The 22,484-nt window shown below is 39.7% G+C and overlaps 1 protein-coding gene and 1 long non-coding RNA gene across 3 annotated transcripts; one reads left to right on the top strand and one right to left on the bottom strand.

Annotated features, from left to right (window-relative positions):
• Positions 1-487: 487 nt before the first annotated feature.
• On the bottom strand, positions 488-12,841 carry AREG (amphiregulin). 2 transcript variants are annotated; one of them, XM_039230931.1, is made up of 8 exons: positions 12,774-12,841; positions 12,601-12,660; positions 10,195-10,315; positions 8,936-9,184; positions 6,264-6,462; positions 5,393-5,548; positions 2,745-2,844; positions 488-694 (listed from the first exon to the last, which is right to left on the bottom strand). In XM_039230931.1, the coding sequence occupies exons 3-7, from the start codon at positions 10,253-10,255 to the stop codon at positions 2,751-2,753; spliced, it is 759 nt and encodes a 252-aa protein (XP_039086862.1). In that variant the 5' UTR covers positions 10,256-10,315; positions 12,601-12,660; positions 12,774-12,841; the 3' UTR covers positions 488-694; positions 2,745-2,750. The 2 variants fall into 2 exon arrangements, with proteins under 2 accessions (XP_039086862.1, XP_039086863.1); XM_039230932.1 differs by lacking the exons at positions 12,601-12,660; positions 12,774-12,841 and having other exon boundaries at positions 10,195-10,455.
• Positions 12,842-12,947: 106 nt separating this feature from the next.
• On the top strand, positions 12,948-18,813 carry LOC120231053. The gene is made up of 2 exons (XR_005528252.1): positions 12,948-13,226; positions 18,563-18,813. It is a non-coding gene; the product is annotated as an uncharacterized LOC120231053 (long non-coding RNA).
• Positions 18,814-22,484: the final 3,671 nt, after the last annotated feature.

Raw genomic sequence — 22,484 nt, 5'->3', positions numbered from 1 at the left:
GAAAGGTTGGTTTGGGATATTAGTGTTTGTGGGAGCATTAAATGACTATAGTTTATAGTTTTTCCATTAAGAGTGATTTCTTTTTTTTTTTAATAGTTTATTTTTGAGACACACAAGAGCATGAGTGGGGGAGGGGCAGAGAGAGAGGGAGACAGAATCTGAAACAGGCTCCAGGCTCTGAGCTGTTCGCACAGAACCTGATGCAGGGCTCGAACCCACAAACTGCGAGATCATGACCTGAGCCCAAGCCGGGGGCTTAAATGACTGAGCCACCCAGGCTCCCCAAGAGTGATTTCTAAGAAAAGAAGTAAGCTTTGGAGAATAATATGAAAATAGGAAAAAATAGAAGGAACTTCTTTCGAAATGATCAACTAAGTGTTAGGAGAAAAGTACCCTACAGTCTTGCAATCTCAAAACTAATATTCAAACTCTCAATCTCTTTGCTTAAAAAAGTTTAATAAGCTGTAAAATAAATACACTTCCATTAAATATTAAATAAATTATTTACAACTTGAAAAAATACTTTTTATCTCCATGCATCTTTATGTACAGAAATAAGACTTAGCATAAAAAGCGACAATTCAAAGTTTAAAACCATCAGAACGAAAAGGTTCTGTTTTCTTATAATCCACTGAAAAGAGGAACCAACTCGTCACTTGTGGTTGTGACTTGGCAGTGACTCCGATCCGATACCCTGTTCAAAAATAAAATAAAATATTAGAGATAAGATCTATTTTAATAGAGCTTTAAGAAAATATCCAAAAAATCAGGGATCAAAATTTCTGTCTATTTCGAATGTCTTGTGAAAAATGCTAAGAGCTTTTCAGAGACAGACCATCACTTGGACTTGAATTCCACTTTCACACCTCCTTTGGTTACGGGCCTACTTAGGTGGAGGACTGCATATGCTGAAAGCTGTTTCATCAAATTCTGCTTAATAAAAATCAACACTCACGGGAATTCGTTTTCCTAACCAAATCTGTGCAGTGACATAATTAAAAAGATTAAGTGGCATAGTGTATTTGCGATATACAGTTAATTTGGGATAATTAGTACCAAGGGCATAATAATAGTAGCTACGAGTTAATAGCAGCCCCTATGTGCCAGGCAAGCATATTCCTTTTCCAAAAGTCATTTCAGACCTAGTTTGAGAGATCTCAGTTGCACTAAAGAACCAAAAGTTACCTTTATTCATGTTGATGGTCTTAGCCAAAGATCAATACAATAATAAATTTCGCTGCAGTAAGTACTGAGTATAGCACTGGTGTGGGTAATTAGCTATTTCATGAGTTACTGAGCTAGCATACTAATTCTGGAATAGGCTCAGAACACAATACTTGTGCTCAACCAATGCCAAGCCTAGTGTTTCTCCAAGCAGCTGCAGTGTTCACTAAAAAGAGAACTACTGGATGGCAGGAGATTTAAGGTTTGGCTTAGGAATATGCATATTTAAATGGCATCTCAAGTGATTCTTAAACCTATGAAGGTAGAGTATCGATGATTTAAGGATGTGACATCTTTCGGAAATGTCTGAGCAAATGGAGTTCCTTCTCCTGACCAATTTTATTTTATTTATTTATTTATTTATTTTTAAATGTTTTATTTATTTCTAGGAGAGAGAGAGAGAGAGAGACAGACAGACAGACAGCGTGAGCAGGGGAGGGTCAGAGAGAGAGGGAGTCACAGACTGAAACAGGCTCCAGGCTCTGAGCTGGCAGTCAGCACAGAGCCCGACGCGGGGCTCGAACCCACGAACTGCGAGATCATGACCCAAGCGAAAGTCGGACGCTTAACCGACTAAGCCACCAGGGTGCCCCTCTCCTGACCAATTTTAAATGTATCCTCCATCTCATTGCCTCCTCTTCCTCTTTAGCTGTCCACTTTAGTGATGAATAAAACATTCCTCTCTATATAGTTCCTCACCTTTCCTACAATGTGCTAAACTCTACCTCTTCACACACACACAAAATATGAACAAGAACTATAATATATCTTAACCAAGATATCTCGCAAATTTGTACCGCCTTCCCCCTTCCAATTTCCTGTCTTTAAAAGGATATTCATCCTGTTCTTGCCACTTTCTTATGTTTGTGGTTGTGCAGCTGACTTGGCTCTCCACCGCGTGAGTTCAACCTATCATTCCAACCTCCTCTCCAACACCCATCTGAACGAGGCCATTTTTCTATCTACTAAACATTAATCTCTTTGAGAAGAGGATCTGTGTCTGTCTCATCTTTACATCTCTTAGGACCGCGTCCATCTCATAGTATTAATCTTCTTCTCCCTTCATAATTGCTTATCCCAATCTCTTCAGTCTTTTGAGGCTCACTTCCAATGCCTACATACAACATCCTGCCCTGCTCCCTACACACACCCCATGGTCAACACTTTATATTTTCCATTTTCTCCTTCACTCCCCATGTTCCCTTCAGTATGACACAGCTCACTGGCCCTAGCATTCTGGTTCCTTATACTATTTTCTATCTATTAAACACTAACTTTGAGAAGAGGATCTGTGTCTGCCTCGTCTTTACATCTCTTAGGATACTAAGGACATAGCCCTTTCTCACTAGTGAACCCATCTCATGCTCAAAAACAAGACTTTCATGTGGTCAATGTTCAAAGTGTCTCCATAATTGAGGACAGTTACTTTCCTCACTTTCCTTGAGATAATAGATGCTGTAGTTTTTCAAAATCATAGGATATGATCTAAAGTTTAAACCCAAACCTTTATCATTCATTACCTTCAGCTATGCTATGGCATGTGCATTTCCATTTTCTTGTCGAAGTTTCTTTCGTTCTTCAGCTTCTCCTTCATATTCCCTGAAGTATCGTTTTCGAAGCCTTCAGAGAACAAGATATTCTACGGTCATCAAAGTTCTACTCATCTCCATTTTGACTGGGGTTTTTGTGAGTACAGGGAATTCCTTTCTGTGAGTCCCTCTAGACCGTTATGCTGTATTATGCACCAAACCAAAACTTAAACCCAGCTCTAAAATATTTTACAACTGTTCTTTTCAAGAGGGTGTTCATGGTGACTTTATATGAACATATTCCCAGAGTACTGAGATTTAAACAGATATACCTTGAGACACAAACTTTCAAAAGGCAGAGAACACATTCGTGTGTGTGTGTGTGTGTGTGTGTGTTTAATAGCTGACACACAATATTAGCAATTCAACAAGTCTATACATTATGCTAGTCTCCCCACGAGCGTAGCTACCATCTGTCACCATGTAACACTTTTACAATACCATCGCTATATTCCCTGTGCTGTGCCCTTCATTCCCATGACTTGTTCACCCTGTACCTGCAAGCCTGTATCTCCCACTCCCCTTCACCCACTTTGCCCATGTCCCCATTCCCTCCCCTCTGGCATTGCCAGTTTGTTCTCTCTATTTATGGGTCTATTTCTGCTTTTTGTTGGTTTGTTCATTTGTTATGTTTTTCAGATTCCACATATAAGTGAAATCCTGTGGTATTTGTCTTTCTTTGTCTGACTTCCACTTAGCCTTATACCCTCTAGGTCCATTCATGTTGTTGCAAATGGCAAGGTCTCATTCTTTTTTTCCTCAACACTTAGCACAATTACCATGTGCAAATGGAGAAAGAAAAAGATGGTAGAGTTTTACCAGGGAAGGACTTTACACGTGTACAAATTAACTGAAATGGTTAGATTTTTTTCAAACAAGCTTACAAAACAAGTTGGGTTTTCTTTATGCCTAAATATAACAAATACTTCCTTTTAGATTTATTTATTGTTACTTTCTATTAAAATTCAATTGTTTAGAAATGTCTTGGTATTGTACAAGAAATTCTCTTTTGGGTAGGTCTTTAATCCATCTACTAACTGTTCCTACTAAAATCGTAAAAACTTTGACATGATGTTTGGGAAAAAATTCAATGCTGAAAAAAGGGCAAATTGTGGCTTGGGCTAGTGTTTGATATATGTTTCAAACACCAGAATATGGGAGAAAAGTCACTGCTTACTTTTAAGAGTGCCAACATGACAAAAATTTTTCCATACTTTTCCAAAGGAGTATTAAATATTTCACCCTAAACAACCACAAGTTTAAATAATTATTTCAAAACATCTTTCCTATCTGGCTATTTTTTTCCCTTCCATCTTTCTCTGTCAAACAATAATGATTTGTCTGAGAATATTTTTCCTGAACACATTTGCATAACTGGCTTGAGGTGCTAACAGATCAAAATAATTTCCAGGGTGTGTAAAACAAATTTAAGTCACACATCAAACTCTATGTGCATCATAAAACAGTTTTTTATGTGTCTTTTTTATCATTATCTAATCTGCATCTTAAATAATAGTAAACAATGGCAGAAGATAACTCCTTGTTTTCTGAATGGCAGGAGTGGTAGATCATGCACACAGTCCAGTTGTTAAAGTAATTTACCAAGACCTAAAATTAGAATAATGAGTCTAGTGCTTTTCCCAAGCTCTAGTAGCACATGAGTCATTATAGAGCCATTCACGCCCTCCTCCAGCTTCCTTCATTCAGTGACTTCTGTCTGACAGACAATGCCATTTTGACATACCCACCAGTGCCTACTACCAGGAACAGTCTACTTCTAACATTCATTGGTCATGAAGTGTGATGATCTGTTATTATGAGCACAGGGCAGATACTGCAGGAGTAGACAGTAACCGAATTGTCTCTGCTTCCTACACCACGCCCATGTGGAGGAAATCTTTCTTTTCTTTCTTTCCTTTCTTTCTCTCCTTCCTTTCTTCCTTCCTTCCTTCCTTCCTTCCTTCCTTCCTTCCTTCCTTCCTTCCTTCTTTCTTTCTCTTTCTTTTTTAGTAATTGAGTTCCCATATTACCTTTGACAATTACAAAGTAGGCATAAGCTCTATGCAAATCAGAGCCACGCTATGACATTTCTAACTCCAAATTCTGCATTTTAACAAAGGCAGATGTATCTTTGCTTGGCTCCTGGTTTGAAGCTTTTTGTGATTTTTAGTGCCAACGCAGAATCTCTGACAACCTACTGTGAACCAGAACCAGGCTTTCATTAGACTCTGGGAAGCTTCCTGAAGCTTAAAGATATTCATAGTGGATGGATACCAATAGGAAGTAGCCATGAGTTCCAATAGGACATGAAACACAACCATCCGTTTTTAAGTTCAAAAAATTTCTAGGCTTTTTGAAAAAGAACTTTACATATGAAGTTTCAATGGTGGCCCAAGTAATAGAAATTTTGACCTAGTTCTGTCATCTCTGTTAGTGAAGTGTAAACATACGACCAAGGATTCCATGTCACCCGTAGAAGAATTCAGCTAAAATAGGATCTAGTACCTTGTGATAGCACACTGAAAATAAACCAAGCTGCTATCATTTTATTAGGAATCTTTAAGTTATGCCATACTCACTGGATTGTAATAACAGCAGCAATGGCTGTGAAGCTCACGGCAGACACAAAGGCAGCTATGGCGGCTAAAGTGATTTTTGATAAATCACCGTCGACTGTGCTGTGGGTCTTCATGGACTTTTCCCCACACCGCTCACCGAAGTAATCCTGATGGCATCTGGAAACAACCCACATTCAGAAATTAATAACTGAAAGCATTCTATATATTTTAGCACTTAATTATAACACTCAAAAAAAAAAAAAAAGGCATGCCATCGATTAGATTCGTATTTCAATGAGAATGCATTCAGGCCAAAGATCTATTAGCATAAGAACAAGTTGAGATTAGTTTGGGTGTGATATTCCAGGAAGACACACCTTCTCATTCTTTGTGCTCCTTTTATGACCAACTGATGAGTTCAGTGACTTGTTATGCACAGAATACATTCCACTATCATTTAATGTGCTAGTGGCTTTTGAGGGCAGGGAGGACAGAACATATGTGAGGAGTATCTTTAGGTACTAAAAGGTTTTTTAAACCTTTTGTATATTTTTATTTATTTTGCTTTGTATATTATAAAACCAGGGGTCAGCAAACTGTAGCCAATAGGTCAAATATGGCCATTTGCCAGGCTTTTATTTTACAGTGTGTAAAAAAAAAAAAGCCAAGGATGGTTACCAGGTTTAAAATGATTACATTTTTTAAATGGTTACATTTTAATTGTAAGTACATACATAATCTGGACCAGAGAAGCTTAAATTATTTGCCAGCTGGTCCTTTAAGAAAAAACTTACAGACCCTTGACACTGGAGAAATAAATGGTTTTCTGCATCTAGGCGGTTCAGACCTAGCGTTATAAACATAGATTTCTTTTTAAGTTTAGAAAACTTACTTGCATGTTACTGCTCCCAGGTGTTCTATATATTTGCATTCGCCATGAATACAGAAATTTTGAAATTCTGCATCACACGGGTTTTTCTTCTTTCTGTTTTTTCTGTTTTTTCCATTTTTGCCTCCTTTCTTTCTTTTGGGTTTATCTGAAGTTTTTTCACTTTCTGTTTTGTTTTTCATGGGCTTAACTACCTGTTCAACTAAAAAAAATAAATATGATTTATTGACAGCAGTCTCTCTTCATCTTGCATATCATTTTGGAGACATGAAAGAAGTCCTAGCAGTGAGAGCTCATGGAGATGATAATCATTTTTCTCATTATTTAACCCAAATTCATACATAATAATTGGTTAAAGAGAATATCTGAGTGGTGTGGCACTTAAAAATCTGAACCTCCTCATTATTTTATTAGTTCAGAAACAGATTTTGAATTTATTTGTACCAGTATTATTACTAGTATTTACCTGTCTCTAAAAAAATCTAGGAAATACCTTGCACACTTCTTGAATTTCTTATACAAACCAAGTTCTTGGTAATGAGCATTAATTTGATTAAACTCAGATCACAGTTGAATGCATTGTTATCCAGGTGATATAGATTAGGAAACTGAAGCTGAATGAGGACGAGTTATGTGCCCTGGGACATGCAGCTAGAGAATGACATTGCTGAGGTATCAAAACCTGGCATTCCCCCATCCTATGTTTTCTCTTGGATAGGTCAAAACTACTGATTAACCTCGGGCTTTATATGATTTTATTTATGCATCTCAGTCTTGTGCCCATTATCATAGTGGAGAATTACTGCGTGTTACTTGAGGGTGGAAAAAACAGAATTATATTAGAATTAATCAATTTTCTCCAACTCCCAGATTATGACGGATTCTAATTATGAATTATATGGGGCTCATCTCTGTGGTCAATCTATTTGAAAAAAATAGGAATCCAGAAATATTTGTACTTGATATGCTTCAGAGATTCATTCATCTTAACTCTTTTGATCTACAGCAACATTCATTCAGTGTTATTGCCATTCAGGGCATAGTTTACCCACATACTAAATATGGGAAGGAGGAGCATTCATGTTGGAGATGCGTGTTTTGTTGTATCAGTACCTGCACAGGCTTACCTAAGCAAGTATAGCAAACATAACCTAGTGAAAGGAGGAAAAATGCCATAATGTCATAATACCATTAGTCATACTGGTCCTGCATAATGTCCCATTAAACAGAAAACATTAGAAATATAGGGAAGGGTATCAGAGATAGAACCCTGTGATTAAGGAAGCAACAAACAAATATTATGAGGATTTTAGCAGGTTATTATGACACAATAATAGTCAAATTAGGAGCGAAGTGTAACCGCTTATGCAATTTTTATATTGAACCTTTGATGATAAATAAGCACAAGTTAGAATAAGTCCTCTAACAGAAAACACTTTAAATGAATATTACAGCACATTATCAGATATGGTGCACATTATCAGATATGTTGCAAATTGTAGACAGAGACAATGCTGAAGTGCTGCAACAGACATCAACCCCAGCGGTTCAACAGCCTTTCAAAGGAGCTCAACCATCAGTTTCCCTGTATTTCACAAGGCACTAGTCAGTTTCACTGCTAACAGTTTATTTGGCCTTTTGAAATGTCAATGGCTTGAAACATCTTTAAGAGAACAGTTTCTAATCTTACCCCTCCAAAAAGAAGTATAAAGGGAACCTCTTCCCCACCTCACATAAAAGCACAAGTTATTGAGCAAGGGGTCAAGTGGAGTGTTTCCTAAAGCTTTTCCCACTTGTCGCTTAAACCCAGGCACTGTCCCTGTGGTATCACCTGCTGTCCCTTCACCGGGTCTGGGAGGCAGACAGAGGGGGAGAAGTCAGGGAAACTAAGGTCAGGAGAGAAGGGGCATTATGTCCTGCCTCCATAGCGGGATGTTCTTTTTTAAAGATCAGATAATAGCAAAAGAGAACAAAACTGTGGGTCATTATTATTTAACTAACACATGGAATCTGGGGTTAAATCATGACTTTAGCAATTTGAAATCCATGCATATTTGCTCTTTAATATTTCCAGAAGGTTATATTATTATTGTTGTTGTGTTTTAGAATCACCAGTTACTTAGAGTCACCAGGACTTAAAGTCACCAGGACTTAAAGGCTAATGTCCAATTGCTCCTTCCCCACTACTTTGTTCTGTTCCCTTATTTGTGTTAAAATGCAGGTATTTAGGGAAGCCTAGTGGAGGGGAGTAGCCACAGAAGTTGGCAGCTGGTTGATTTCCATGCCTGCCGCTCAGCATGGAGGCTGTGTGGCCGGTGGGAAAGAGCATAGGGTGTCCTCAAACAGTGGCATTCTCATTCTCGCTCAACTGCTAGCTTGCTATGGAACCTTGGACAAAACCACCTTCTCCAGTCAACATCTTTGTAAAATGCTAACAATTCCTACTTGTAAAGCAGACTAAACAGACATTAACCACTTTTAGAGCTCCAGACATATCAGATGTACCCACACACAGCTCCTTCCATCTCAGGTGGAAGCTTCCCCAAGGGATATGCAACACACATGCACACAAGAAAACCACTCCAAGATCCAGGGAATGGCTTTTCTTTTATGAGCTTTGCTCATACATACACACACATCTTCTAGGCTATGTTTTTGCCTTATCCTCCACTCACCTCTGACTGAATCATCTATGATATAACCAGATATTTGTGGTTCGTTATCATACTCTTCTGCATAATCATAGTCGATCCCCGAGGACAGTTCCTTACTAGAAGTCATTTCACTCACAGGGGAAATCTCCCTTCCTGAGGACACCCCATTCCTTGGGGTGACCTCAAATCCAGCAGCACTGTGGTCCCCAGAAAATGGTTCCCCTTTGCCTGAGGTGGTGTCGTTGACATCCAAACCGGCAGCATAATGGGCTGTGGGAGAAAGAACAAGGAGAGAAAAGAAAAGGTAAAGCAGAGTGAGTGCTTTTCTCACCAGTCAGCTGCGTTCAGGAGAAATGTTTATCTTCTGATATCAAAGCTGTTATTGCACATGTGCTATTGTTTGGGATTGAGTCACTTATGAAAGCATCTTCACATTTTGCCAACAAGCAAACTCAGCTGCTCCAATTTACAGAGCCTCTTTCATCGAGGTTTTCTTTTCCACAGATAGTCTCCATTGCCTTCCACACTAAATAATGCTGCCAAATGGACAAGTTCATCTAATTACGGAACAGGTAATGCATAGAGTCCCATCGCTTCACATGCCCAACGCCTTAGTGTTTGCCAGAATGACCCATTTGCATGGATGGGTTCTAGATATGAGTATCAAACTGTCTTAACACGTCGTCTCATTTTTAAAAAGGTCACACATGTAAACGTAACACAACATCAACGCTCTTTGATAGTAATGACTCGTACTGTCATTGTTTCATTATTCTTGTCCCTACCTAGGGAAGAAACTGGGGGGACAAGGTTAGATTCAGGGCCTCAAGTTTCAGGCCCCTGCTGTATCTTTCAGGTCTCACCGAAACAGCAACAGGGTGGTGCTTCTACTTCTACCTGGGACGTTGTGAGGCCCTCTGGGAAGGTGAAGGTACAGTCACTCGACAGAGGAGACGGAGAATGTAGACAGGAGGCAGCGCTCTGGGTCCAGGATTTAACTACTCTAAGATCTGCGGAAATCACCTCGCCTTTTTGGACTCGGTTTCTTTATCTGTAAAAGGTAGGACTTGGACCACAGGATCCCTGAAGTCTCCTCCAGGTGGACTAAAGCAAAAATTCAGGGACTCTCTGGCACCCTCTTCCTGACCTGGGACATCAGAGGCACCTGCCCGCTTTTCTCCTCCTCCTCCTCGGCAATCACCTTAGGGAGGGAGCTGCCGCGGACGCCTCCCGCCGTGGGAGAAGCGCAGGCCCGCAGTTCGGAGCCGGGATGCCCTCACCTGAGCCCAGGATCAGGAGCGACAGCACCACGGGCGCCGGCGGCAGCAGCGGGGCTCTCATTGGTCCCTCGGCGCGGCGGCGGCGTCGCGGTCTCTGGGGCAACTCGGCGGGGAGTCGCGGCTGGAACGGGAGGTGGCGGGAGAGAGAGGGGACGGGAGGGAGTGCGCGGCTGTGCTCGCCGCCCGGCCGGGCTCGGGCGCTGGGAGAGCGCCTAGAGCTCGCGCCGGGATCCCTGGGCTCCGACACGGGCGCGGGCCAAAGGTGTGCGAACGTTCCGGAGGCGCGGCGCGCACCTGCCGCTTTATAGGCCAGGCCGTGACGTCACGGCCGCGGCCGTGGGTGGAGGCGGGCGGCCGCACCAGAAGAGGGTACTACCCCAAAACCACACGCGGATGGCAGGCGCCCCACCTCCCTGGAGCGCGGAGAGCCACGGGGAGGAAATGGAAATTAAACCCTAGCTGCGAGCTGGGAACACGCCCGCTCCACATTCGAGAGTAGGAGTCGAGCTGGAGAGCTAATACCTGACCGTCGGAAGTCCCACTTTTTCCAACCTCCTGAAAAACCTCCGTATAGACTTTGGTTGATCCTAATACTACAAATGGCAGGGATTGATTAGAAAGGCTCCATATTAAGATGTAAAAGTACTTTAAGACTAAGAGTGACTTAACAAGGAGAGCCCGATGCCTTTTAACAGGGACTATGAAGTTCATTAAATGACTAGAGAGAGCGCCCCCTAATGAGGAGCGGCTTTGTTTATGACGGGCCCTTTTCTCAACCGAGAGCCCTTTCTTACCCACTGCTGGAAAGCGGCCAGAATTTCAAATCATCTCCCCTCCCATTTGTCTGTGTCCCAAGGGCCTTGTCAAAATGAGGATTTATTGACCATCTGTTATTGCCGAACTGCACGCTTCAAGGATTACCTGCACCATCTCGGTCAGTACCCTGGCTGGTTAAGAATCATTTTTCCCTATTTTACAAGGAGGATGGGACACATCTGGTTATGGCAGAAGCCAGATGGATTTAAGTTCCTCTGACTCTAAAACCTCTCTCCACTCTGATAAAGGCATTTAGAGTAAACCGATCTTTGTAAAGAGAGCTTCTGAGAAGAACAATACTTGGTCCTAAGGAATAACCTCTGCTGGGAGAGTATTGGCATTTAAATGAAGAAGGTACCCAAGCCTGTGTACCGCAAATCCCAGGATAAAACCACCAGCTTTGAGGACCCAGCTAGGATCTGGGAGGGCAGTTAATCCCCATAAGAAGAAAAAATGAAGGGGGTCAATTCGACTAACTTTGATGTAGACACAACTCCAGAACTGGATTTTCCTGGACTTGGAAAAAAAAATAGAAGCATTGTTCTCTCTCTCTAACTGGTTCCCTGTCCTGAAGATATGTCTCTCTTCCTTGATTCTTCCAGTAAAACAGCCCTTTTCAGAGTGTGGATCACAGTGCATCTATCCTAATTTTGGGAGACTTTTTGAAAGCTACTCACGTTTTAATGGCATGTGGAGGTAGTAGGCTAAATAATACCATACGTTTAGTAGGATGAAATAGACAATCATGACTCATGCCTTCTCCCCTAGTCAACATTTGTTGAGAGTATATTTTGTGTCATCCACTTGTTTTAATTTTTTGTGTGGGGGGGCGGGGGCAGTAAAGAGAGCGATTAACTGATCACCCCTCCCTGCTCTCCAGAAGCTCAGGGTGGTGTGGGCCAGAAAAGTAATTCTATTAGGTCAGATGCTAAGAAGGATTCGGAGTGCCATGGGAGACAAGGATGTGGTTTAGTTTGCCTCCCACCCCCTCCACAATGTCCTTCCCAGCAGAAAGTTTAAATAGAGAGAATATCTGTTGGCAAAGTATGCCCAAGAATGGAAAATAAGACTAGGAAGCTGACACTGCCCATCCCAGGGTGAAGCAGGGACCTGCACGGTCATCTTTGTCACTGGATGCAAAGATTCTGATTCAGACAGATTCAGAGCCTTGCCCACCGATTTCAAAAGATGGCAGTGATTTTGTTGAGAGTTCAGGCTGCGGCGCTGCTCTTCTCTCAGGCTTCGATTTTGTTCTTGTCCCATCGTTCTCTTTCCCTTACTCTTTCTTCTTAAGTGGGACAAAGGCGAGTTGTGCACATGTGTCCTCAGAAACGGTTCACTTAGAAGTGAAGGTGAGCTCTTCACACTGCAAGTTGGTTAGTCTTTTTCCAGCTGGAAACGTGGAGAGGGTGACGATTTCCGTTGGAATGGGATGTAACATAGAATTATAGGGGCAGATAGCTAGTGATTAGTATGAGCTTTAAATTCACACCAGCCGGGGATTCATATACACATTCCACCACATACTCAACCATCAAATATTTGAATGACTCCGGTTCCTCATCTGAAAATAAAAACAAAGCTACCTACCTTCTGTTAAGCAGATCGAATGAGATAAGATACATATGCAAGCAATCCAAGACCTAGCATCTGTGGAGGGATCAACAAATGGCAGCTATTATTATTAGCCTTGGCATTACGATAGTTACATTCTATTAATCACATTGAAAAACCAAGTGACTCTTATAAATGGAACTACTCACAGAGCAAGTGAAATAATCTCCTTCAGTATTTTCAAGCCCATGAACTTTGTACCTACTTCACATGAACACTAACCATTTTGAACATTTTATGGTCCATCATAGGGTACCATGGGGCGTCATAATGATTGCATCACAATGTAGCACCCCTGGTGACTCACAGCATGCTGGAATTGACTCACGAGAAGGAAACCTACCCTGCGTAGTGTCGGATCCTCTACATTCTGCACGCTAAGCAGAGACAAGGAGGAACAATTTCAAGAAATTCAAGTAGAATTCAAGTAGCTACTCTTCATTATACTGAACAGTTGATGGTTCCCACGCTTACTTTGAGACTATGGGCAGCTCTATGGGCCAAGGCTCCCAGCCAGCCACTCACTTTGAAGCCTAGTATCCAGATCCTGATAATATTTTATATGTAGAGAAGAAACAAACTCACTTTGACTCTGCTAAAAGGTGTGCTATAGAACCAAAGAATAATTATGTGTTTGTTCGTATAATTGATCTGAGTTTCAGGCTGAGTAAGTATTATATCATGGTCATTTCACTGAGTCAACCCATGAAACCCTCAACTAAAATTAAGAAATTCTCTAATGTATAAGTAACATTTACTGTATTATTAACAAATGCATTAGCTCCATTTAGATGTCTATAATCTTCTACTTTTCACCTTGGAATTTATCCATGCTAAAGAATATATAATTCCTAGTTTCTTCAAAGCAGGCCTTACATGAATTTGATTGCTGGGTACCTTGGCATACTAGTAAAATAAAAGTACTTGCCCTTTAAAACCTTAACACGATGGCTTTTGCAGAGCAATAATTAGCAGATGGGACTGAAAGCAGCAGACATTTTGATACAGTAGGAACTAGGTAAATGTAACATACAATTAACTGCATTTAAACACACGAGAAACGAACACTCTAGGTAGTTCATTTACTCATCAAATACATTTTGAGAACTAGATCCTCTTCCAGGCACTGGGGATAAAACTTTGGATAAGTCATAATGTTCTTGTTTTTAAGGACTTTGCATTCTATTAAGGAGAAACATATAATAAGCAAGGAAAATATACATAAAATAATTTTAGGTAGTGATGAAAGGAAATAAAATATGTGACCTAGAGGACTTGGGATAGTAGAAGCAGATGATAAAAGGAAATTCAAGGTAGCCCCTACAGTTAAGTAGGTCACAGTTTCTCTCTAGAAGAAACAGGGCAGGATAAAATGGAGAGGAGTAGCTTACGGGATAATAACAACTGTGGAAAGCAGAGATAGGCAAGAACAAGAAAGAGAGATAGAGATAAGCATAGACAAGAAGAATGAGGGATGGTGAACAGATGGATGCCTTGAATGGAGGAGCCTCAAAAGTATGGAGGATTTGGGGACATTGCACAAGAATTCATTACAGGGGCGCCTGGGTGGCTCAGTCCATTGAATGTCCTACTTCAGCTCAGGTCATGATCTCACAGTTTGTGAGTTCGAGCCCCATGTAAGGCGCTATGCTGACAGCTAGCTCAGAGCCTGGAGCCTGCTTCAGATTCTGTGTCTCCCTCTCTCTCTGCCCCTCCCCTGCCTGCACTCTGTCTCTCAACAATAAATAAATATTATTTAAAAAAAAAAAGGATTCATTCCACCTGTCACTTCTCAAACACCCTCTCAGCACTGCTGATCAGAGGTCTCCAGCTCTTAACCAAAAGTCAAATAAACAGAATCACCCAAGAGCCTTTTCTAAATATACACTCCATTCTCCTCTCTTGATTGGGTAGGTTTGGTGTGGGGTGCAGGCCTGCATGGTATTTTTTTTGTTTTTAGAGAACCTTCAAGAAAATTCTGATGTGCACTTAGAATTAAGAACTACTCCAGTAGGGGACACATAAGTAAAAAAAAAAGTCAAGTTACATTCAGAGAGAGTGTAAACTAGTGGGATAGCACAATCATGTACGTGGAAATTTTGCCAGAAATGTAAAGGATGGAAAAATGAATTTCAACAGGAAGCATGTAAGTGTAATGAAGACATTTATCTCTGAGGAACTCGTGTTACAAACTGATTCAAATACAATTCCTTTAAATATGAAACTACTCTAGTGGAATAAAAATGCATCTGAATCTATGAAAAAGAAAACATTCACTTTGCATATAGCTTTCAGAAACCAATTTGTCACATAAATGGAATCATATCTATACCAAGTTACTGCAGATTCTCACTAACTCCGGTCTGAATGTAATAAGATCAGAAAACAGAATGTCTGTAACTATCATACACTGAATTAGAAAACATGTCAAATTTGAATATTCTATCAATGCTTTATGAATTTAGGATTTCAGATTAATATTTGGCATTTTATTATTTCAGCAATTAATATATTGAAGTCAGATGGTTGAAGTATGAAAGATTTTTATGGACTAACAATTATAGTCATTAAAAAATGATATTCTTGATTTTATTAGTTATTTCAGAAAATGTTTTCTTTGTATTTAATCTCTCCTTAGTGTGTTTCTACTTACTAAAAATTTTTTTGTATTTTATTTTACAATTCATCCCTCCAGGTACCACACATTCAAAATTATGTGATGACCACTTTTTCCTAGTTTCTGAGTGCTCCTATTTCCCTTATAATTACTTAAAAATTGTCAATAATAAGGGCACCTGGGTGGCTCAGTCGGTTAAGTGTCTGACTTCAGCTCAGGTCATGATCTTGCGGTTCATGGGTTTAAGCTATGCATCGAGCTCTGTGCTGACAGCTCAGAGCCAGGAGCCTGCTTCAGATTCCCTCTCCGCCCCTCCCCTTCCTCACTCTCTGTCTGTCTCTCTCTCTATCAAAAATATATAAACATTTAAAAAATTTTTTTAATTGACTACATTTTCATACCTCTAAAAATTATGTGATCCTATTATCATTAACCTATAGTTGATGTAATCTTGTTATGAATTTAGATAGTCTTTTTAAATGTCCATACAGTTTTAGCAAAGCTAGTCTATCTTATGTATAGATTTTTGTTGTATTTCCCCATGAACACAATAAGCTTTTGTTTCAAGTTCAATGAGAATAGGTGTTTTTAAATTTTGTAAGTGAATAAATGACTTTATTTATTTATTGTTGAATAAACCACTTCTGTACAGTCTGTCCTATGCAAGGATAGGTTAGGCCACAAAGAAACTAGCTTTTGGATGCCATGCTTCCAGAACTTTCTGAGTGTGTGTGCAGAAATTTCATGACCATAATTTTAAAAAAAATCGTAAGTTCATATAGAAAAATATGGACAAATGTAGACTCATAGAAAAAGAGGAATTCACAATAGAGTTATAAATCTTGTAAACATCAAGTGTGTCCCTTAGTAGTCTTCCTGGAATCAATATTTTTGCCTTAAACCTGGATTTATGTACTCCCAAATTATTTTGTCCGGTGTGCAGAAGATGTGATTTCACTCCTAGCTTTCTTTCCTTCCATAGGAATTCCAAAAGTCATTAGTTTTGCTAACATCTCGAGATAGCAAATATTCTAAGAACATAGTTTTAATATCAAATTGCTAAATAATTTCACAATTCTCAAGCACTACCTTGTAGTAGGAAGTACCTACTTAGCTTCCTTAGGTATAAGGAAATACCTGGCCTTAAAAAAAAAAAAAAAACTTCTTTTAATGTTTATTTACTTTTGAGAAAGAGAGAGAGAGAGAGAGAGAGAGGAGCAGAGAGGGAGACACAGAATCCAAAGCAGGCTCCAGGCTCCAGGCTCTGAGCTGTCAGCACAGAGTCTGACATGAGGCTTGAACTCAGGGACTACAAGGTCATGACCTGGGCCAAAGTCAGATGCTCCTCCAGTCTCCCTAGAAATACAGTATACAACTGGCCTGAGCTAATCGTGATATAATGATGAGGGTGTGCTCCTTACATGACAGAAAAAAAAAAATTAAAGGATTTTTTAAAAGAAATATGAATTTGGTCAAACAGTCCTATCTCAAAAATGGTATTTACTAAAATTCTTACATGTATTTAAATAGGAAAAAAAAAAAGAAACTTTGAAGGTATTTCTTGTGTAAAATTATGTCTTTGGAAAAAGTCATGCAGCTTACACTTTTAAAAGTTATTGCAACTGTCAGATAGCTAAGGATATAAGAACTTTTACAAATTCTGTGTTAAATATTGTGTTTCTACATTTGCTCAATTTGGATATTTGAGGATACATCTATACTAATTTATGAAATATGCTTCATTTTTATTTTCCTTCCCGATATTTCAGTCTGCACAAAATGATTACTTTACTGGTATTTTCCTGGAAAAACCTAAAAGTCTAACTTTATGTCCACATTCATAGATTTTGAAGTGTCTCACACACACACACACACACAAACACACAAGGGAAGAGAACAGTCTACATTTTTAAAGAATCCATTATTTTTAAGAATAAAACAAGGAAAGAAAGGAAAGTTTTATAGACATATGTTATTAACATTTACAAGTATGTGAGGGGTGCCTGGGTGGCTCAGTCAGTTAGGTGTCTGACTTGGGCTCAGGTCATGATCTCATGGTTCTTGGTTTTGAACCCTGTGTCGAGCTTTGTGCTGACAGCTCAGAACCTGGAACCTGCTTCAGATTCTGTTTCTCCCTCTCTCTCTGCCCCTCCCCCAATTGCTCTCTGTCTCTGTCAAAAATAATAAACATTTAAAAATTTAAATAAATAAATAAATATGTGATACCTATTATGTAAAACATTAACAAAACAAAACAGTGTGTACAGTGTGAAACTCATAAAAATGTATTTACAGATATTTATGTATATATTATTTAAAATGTGTCTATGCAGATAAACATGCATAGAAACATTCTGAGAGTATATGAAGTACTAAGAATGTTTATCTTTGGTTGAAAAGATAGTTGTTTACCTGGAGTTCTAATAAGTGTACAAAGACCAGGGTATTTCTTCTATTTTTTAACTTTTTAAATGTTTTTAATTATATTTTTGGAAAGAGAGACAGAGCATGAGCAGGGGCAGGGCAGAGAGAGAGGGAGACACAGAATCCAAAGCAGGCTCCAGGTTCTGAGCTGTCAGCACAGAACCTTATGTGGGGCTCAAACTCACGAACCACGAGATCATGACCTGAACCTAAGTCAGCACTCAACCCACTGAGCCACCCAAGACGCCCTGAATTCAAAAATTTTAGACCAATGAAGCAACAGGAATGAACTCTGTTATTTTAAAGTCTTGTTTCAAATAGCTTACACTGCAGATTCCAGGAATATGACATTTCCAGGGCATTTCTTGTTTTTACACATCTAAAGTCTATGTGGAATAATTCTTTCCTTGCTTTTCTTTTCTTTCTTTCTTTCTTTTTTTTTTTTTTTAGCTGTTTGACAATTTCCTACCCTGCAATATCATCAGACCACAACTTCCTTTAGAAATCAGGCCATTTCTGCTGTAAATACATTGCTTGGAAGTGAAATTTCTTTTTCACCATAAACTAACCCAACTGACACTGAAGTAAAATAATGAGTTATTTTTTTTTAATCCAAATTATTATGTCAATCATTTTGTCATAAACCCTACTCATTATTGGTTCTCATCTTCTCCCTTTGTAAAACCCTGGTATTCAGACTGGCATTGTGTCTAGCCAACACATAACATTTCCCACGTTTCCCTGAAGATAATGCTGGCCACGTGACCGAGTTCTGCCAATGCGGTCTGATGAGCTTTGAGCAGGAGTGATGTGTAGAATTTCCTAGAGGGCTTCTCGAAGGGAGCTGATGAAAATGTGGGCCACTCCTCTCCTCCCTCTGTCTTTACTCCTTTCCAGTTGCCTAAACTATTGACACTTGGCTGCATCTCCAGGAGTCGTACTGGTGGACCGACCATGAACCGACCCTGAATCTGGAAGGTGTGTGCTAGAATGATGGAAGAGAAAGAAAGAAAGAGTCTAAATCCTTGATGTGGAGCTACCACATCAGCCCTGTACTCTTCACCTTTGGACTTCTTTTATAAGCCGTTTATTTTAGGCTTTCTGATCTATGCAGTTGAGCCCAATATTAAATGATTTCTTAATCATTACGCTTTTGTATTTATTATGATACGCCTTTTTGTGTCAATGGCCTCCAGCCAAAGACCACCAGGGACACGGTGGAACAAGTTACAGTGAAGAAGAATGTGTATTTTTCAGTAAGAGATAGTGTAGAGTAAGTGTTAGAAAGAGCATACAGGACTGGGCTTGTGTTAGGTAATTTGGAGGAAGGTTGAAGGAATGACATTTTGCTCCGGATTGGCTACTGTGAGAAAGTGAACATAATTTCATGATTAGGTGTCTTAATAGATTTCTGATAGAAGTAGAGAGACTAAAGCTTTAATTGTTAAAGAATCAGCCATCACCCATAGGAGTCAAGAGAGGAGGGTGTTTAGGGAGTGTTGTGGCTTAGGCCATGTTTATGTTTTGTCTGTGCTCAAACATAATGATGGAATGGTCTTGCTTTCACCATAATCCATCATGGCCTCAGAGTAGCCTTGTTTGATGTTGATGTTCTATGAAATTGTTTATGTTCAACAAGAAAACGTCAAGGCCAAGGTGATAGTCCTAGCTCCTGGATGTCAGAGGATGCTTTTTTCTTTCTCACCTATAACTGGGCTTGGTGTAAGTTAGGGGCTCCATTAGTATTAGAAAAATGAAATGAATGAAAGTGCTTAGTAAACAACTCAAGAAAATCCAGTTTCACAGTTGCCAAGATAACATTTGAATGAACTTAACATCGTTCTGAATGATTTGTTTTTCACATAAGAGAACTGTGTAGTCATTAGTTTGATTGCCAAAGTTAAGTGAAACAAAATACTTGAAAATCTACCTAGAATGAGAACCAACTATATCCAACATGGATACTGTGCAAGAATAAGAGAAGGGGTGTGTTCTCTTTCTGTTCTTCACCATTCGTTCCTAACACAATTTTATAGATGCTGGATGTTCTCAGTAAATAATATTATTTATTATTGTACACAGTACCTGAGATAAGAACAGAAATCCATGAAGTGCTTCCTACACTTAAAACAACCCTCATAATTTATTATTAATTCTGCAACTATTAATTACGGTTTGCCTTTCCTTTATAGTAAGAGGTGACTCTGACTGGAAAGAGTACCTTTAAGTTGTAAATATCATCCTATAATTTAGATAACATTTATTGACAGTTTGTGCTCTAACCACTTCAGAGATTATACTTTACCTGACTTTCATAAAACCCTTTACATAAATGTTATCACCTCCATGTAACAGATGAGGAAATCGAGGGTTCAAATAACTTGCTGAGGGTCACGTGTTTATTTCATAGAAGTGAAATCCAAACTCTTTGACCCACAGCCCATGCATTTAATCACCATTATATATAATGTCTAGCATAAGATTAGGCATATATTAGGTGCTTATCAGACATTTTTTAAAATGGAAACTGATTGCTTGATAAACTCAAATGCTGATGATACCATAGTGTAGAAGAACCCGGAAATAAATTGACCTCTGAGTTTATAATAACCAATAGAGCAGATATATGATGTGAATAGAGAAGATGTAAACTAAGCATATATGTGAAATAAGTCGAAAAGATCAAAATGGCTCCTAGACCTACAAGACATTGACTGATTTAATAAAATCAAAGGACAAATGTGTCAATCAAAAAGGAGATTCAAGACGGCTAAGGCTGGCTCTGTCCACCCAAACACATTTTCTGGAGTGATCTTCTTTGGCTCAAGGAATGCCTCTCTCTTATTCTGGTAGTGGATACATCATTATGGAAAAAGTATATATATCCAACTCACTCATTTCATCTCACCTTCGTGCTTTTGCAACTTCCCGATTAGAATGTGTCCTCTTTTCTAGACTTTTCTAGTCCAAAGTCTCTGTAGGCTGGAAAAATTTTGCAACCAGCCACAACAGTAGCCATAATTCTTACTGTAAATTACTAAATTGTCATCTGGATTTCTTTCTCACTGTGCAAGTTTGGTCAGACCACCTCTGAAAGTCAGATTTAGCCTTCAGCAATGCCCACAATGGTGTCCCGAACCTGTAAGTTATTCATGCACCCATTCAACGCCTCTTATCTATTAAGTGTTACTATGTATTACATATTATTATATGGTGCTTATTCTATCCCAGGCACTGTGAGAAGCCTAGGGATCCAAAAATGAACAGGACAATTCCTTTCGATAGCTTACAGTACAGAGGCAGATATGGATGAGAAGCAGATAATTAGAACCATGATAGGTGATTAGAATCATGCACCATGATAGGTGGCATGAGGAAGTGACTAAGGAAGTGACATGGTACCTTGAGACCTACATAGTGTGGGAATGTAGCTTGGACTTGGGAGATTCAACAAGACTTAGTGGGAGAAATGACATCTGGGAAGGATGAGTTGGACTGGTTAGGTGACAAGTAGGTGATTGTGTATGTGAGTTTATTGTGGGAGTGGGGGTGAGGGTGAGGAGAATGGTAGTGTTCCAGGCAAGGAGACAGCATTTTACAAAGGCCTGTATCTAATGAGGAGCTGGGGACAAGCTGCTGACAGAGCCCCGTCTATGAGCTGACCAGGCCACTGTCAACAGTCTTAAAGTTATAATGAAATAGATCTAACTCTTAAGACATATGATGGCTCATTTTTTGAATGTTTATTTATTCAGTTTTGAGTGAGAGAGAGCACGCGCGAGGAAGAGGCAGAGGGAGACAGAATCCTAAGCAGGCTCCGCACTGTCAGCACAGAGCTGGATGCAGGGCTCGAACTCATGAACTGTGAGATCATGACCTGAGCCGAAACCAAGAGTCAGACGCTCAACTGACTGAGCCACTCAGGCACCCCTATGATGGTTCATTCTTACAGCAACAAATACTCTTCTTCTGTGACCCCTTTTCTTTGTTACAAGCCACATCAACAGACAGGAAACCAAAGCCCAGGCATTCAGTAGTGCACTTCTGGACTTGATCCTTGATGACATCATCTTGCTTTGTTTCCTCCTGTTGTGAGAAAGACTGCTACCTACCAAGAGCTGTTGCTGCGGCAGTTCTATTACACATGAGTCATTCCGGAGACCTTAACACAAGTAGCACCCTTCATGCATTTAAGAGTTCTCAATACGTGCACTGTTTGCAAATGACACACAGCTCAGGGATGCGGCGCCCGCGGTTGGAAGGCTCTAATATTATTCTGTAAAATTTTGTAGGAGGAATCAAAGAATGACTTTGACAGTGTAAGCTGAAGAGAACATTCTTAAGGATCTCATCTTGAAAAGGGCACATTTTAGAATAGGATGATATTGGGAATAGTACAGAATAATAAAGAATGTTGACATATCCTGCATTTGAAGGCTTAGGTGCGCACCGGCCTGGGTTGGTCTGCCTTCTGCCAGATTCAGGAATGCTGGAGTAGGGTAGAACACTGAGGGTGGCAGCCCCTAAATCATTAATGTGCTTCAAGCTGCCATATAATAACCAGGTATTTGTTTTAAGGACATTTTTTCCCCTTGGACGTCTTATACACTCAAGATATCCAAAGCATGTCTTGGAAAAAAGCAAATTGAAAATGCTTGGCTTATGAAAGAAAAAAGCCTTTTTTTTTTTTTTAAGTTTATTTATGTATTTTGAGAGAGACAGAGACAGTGTGAGTCGGGGAGGGGCACAGAGACGGAGAGAGAGAATCCGAAGCAGGCTCTTTGCTGCCAGTACAGAGCTCAACCCACAAAGCTGCGAG

Source organism: Hyaena hyaena, unplaced genomic scaffold (assembly GCF_003009895.1).
Source record: "Hyaena hyaena isolate Hyena2069 unplaced genomic scaffold, ASM300989v1 scaffold_54, whole genome shotgun sequence".
Classification (NCBI taxonomy): Eukaryota; Metazoa; Chordata; class Mammalia; order Carnivora; family Hyaenidae; genus Hyaena; species Hyaena hyaena.
This window is presented reverse-complemented; position numbering and strand designations above follow the sequence as displayed.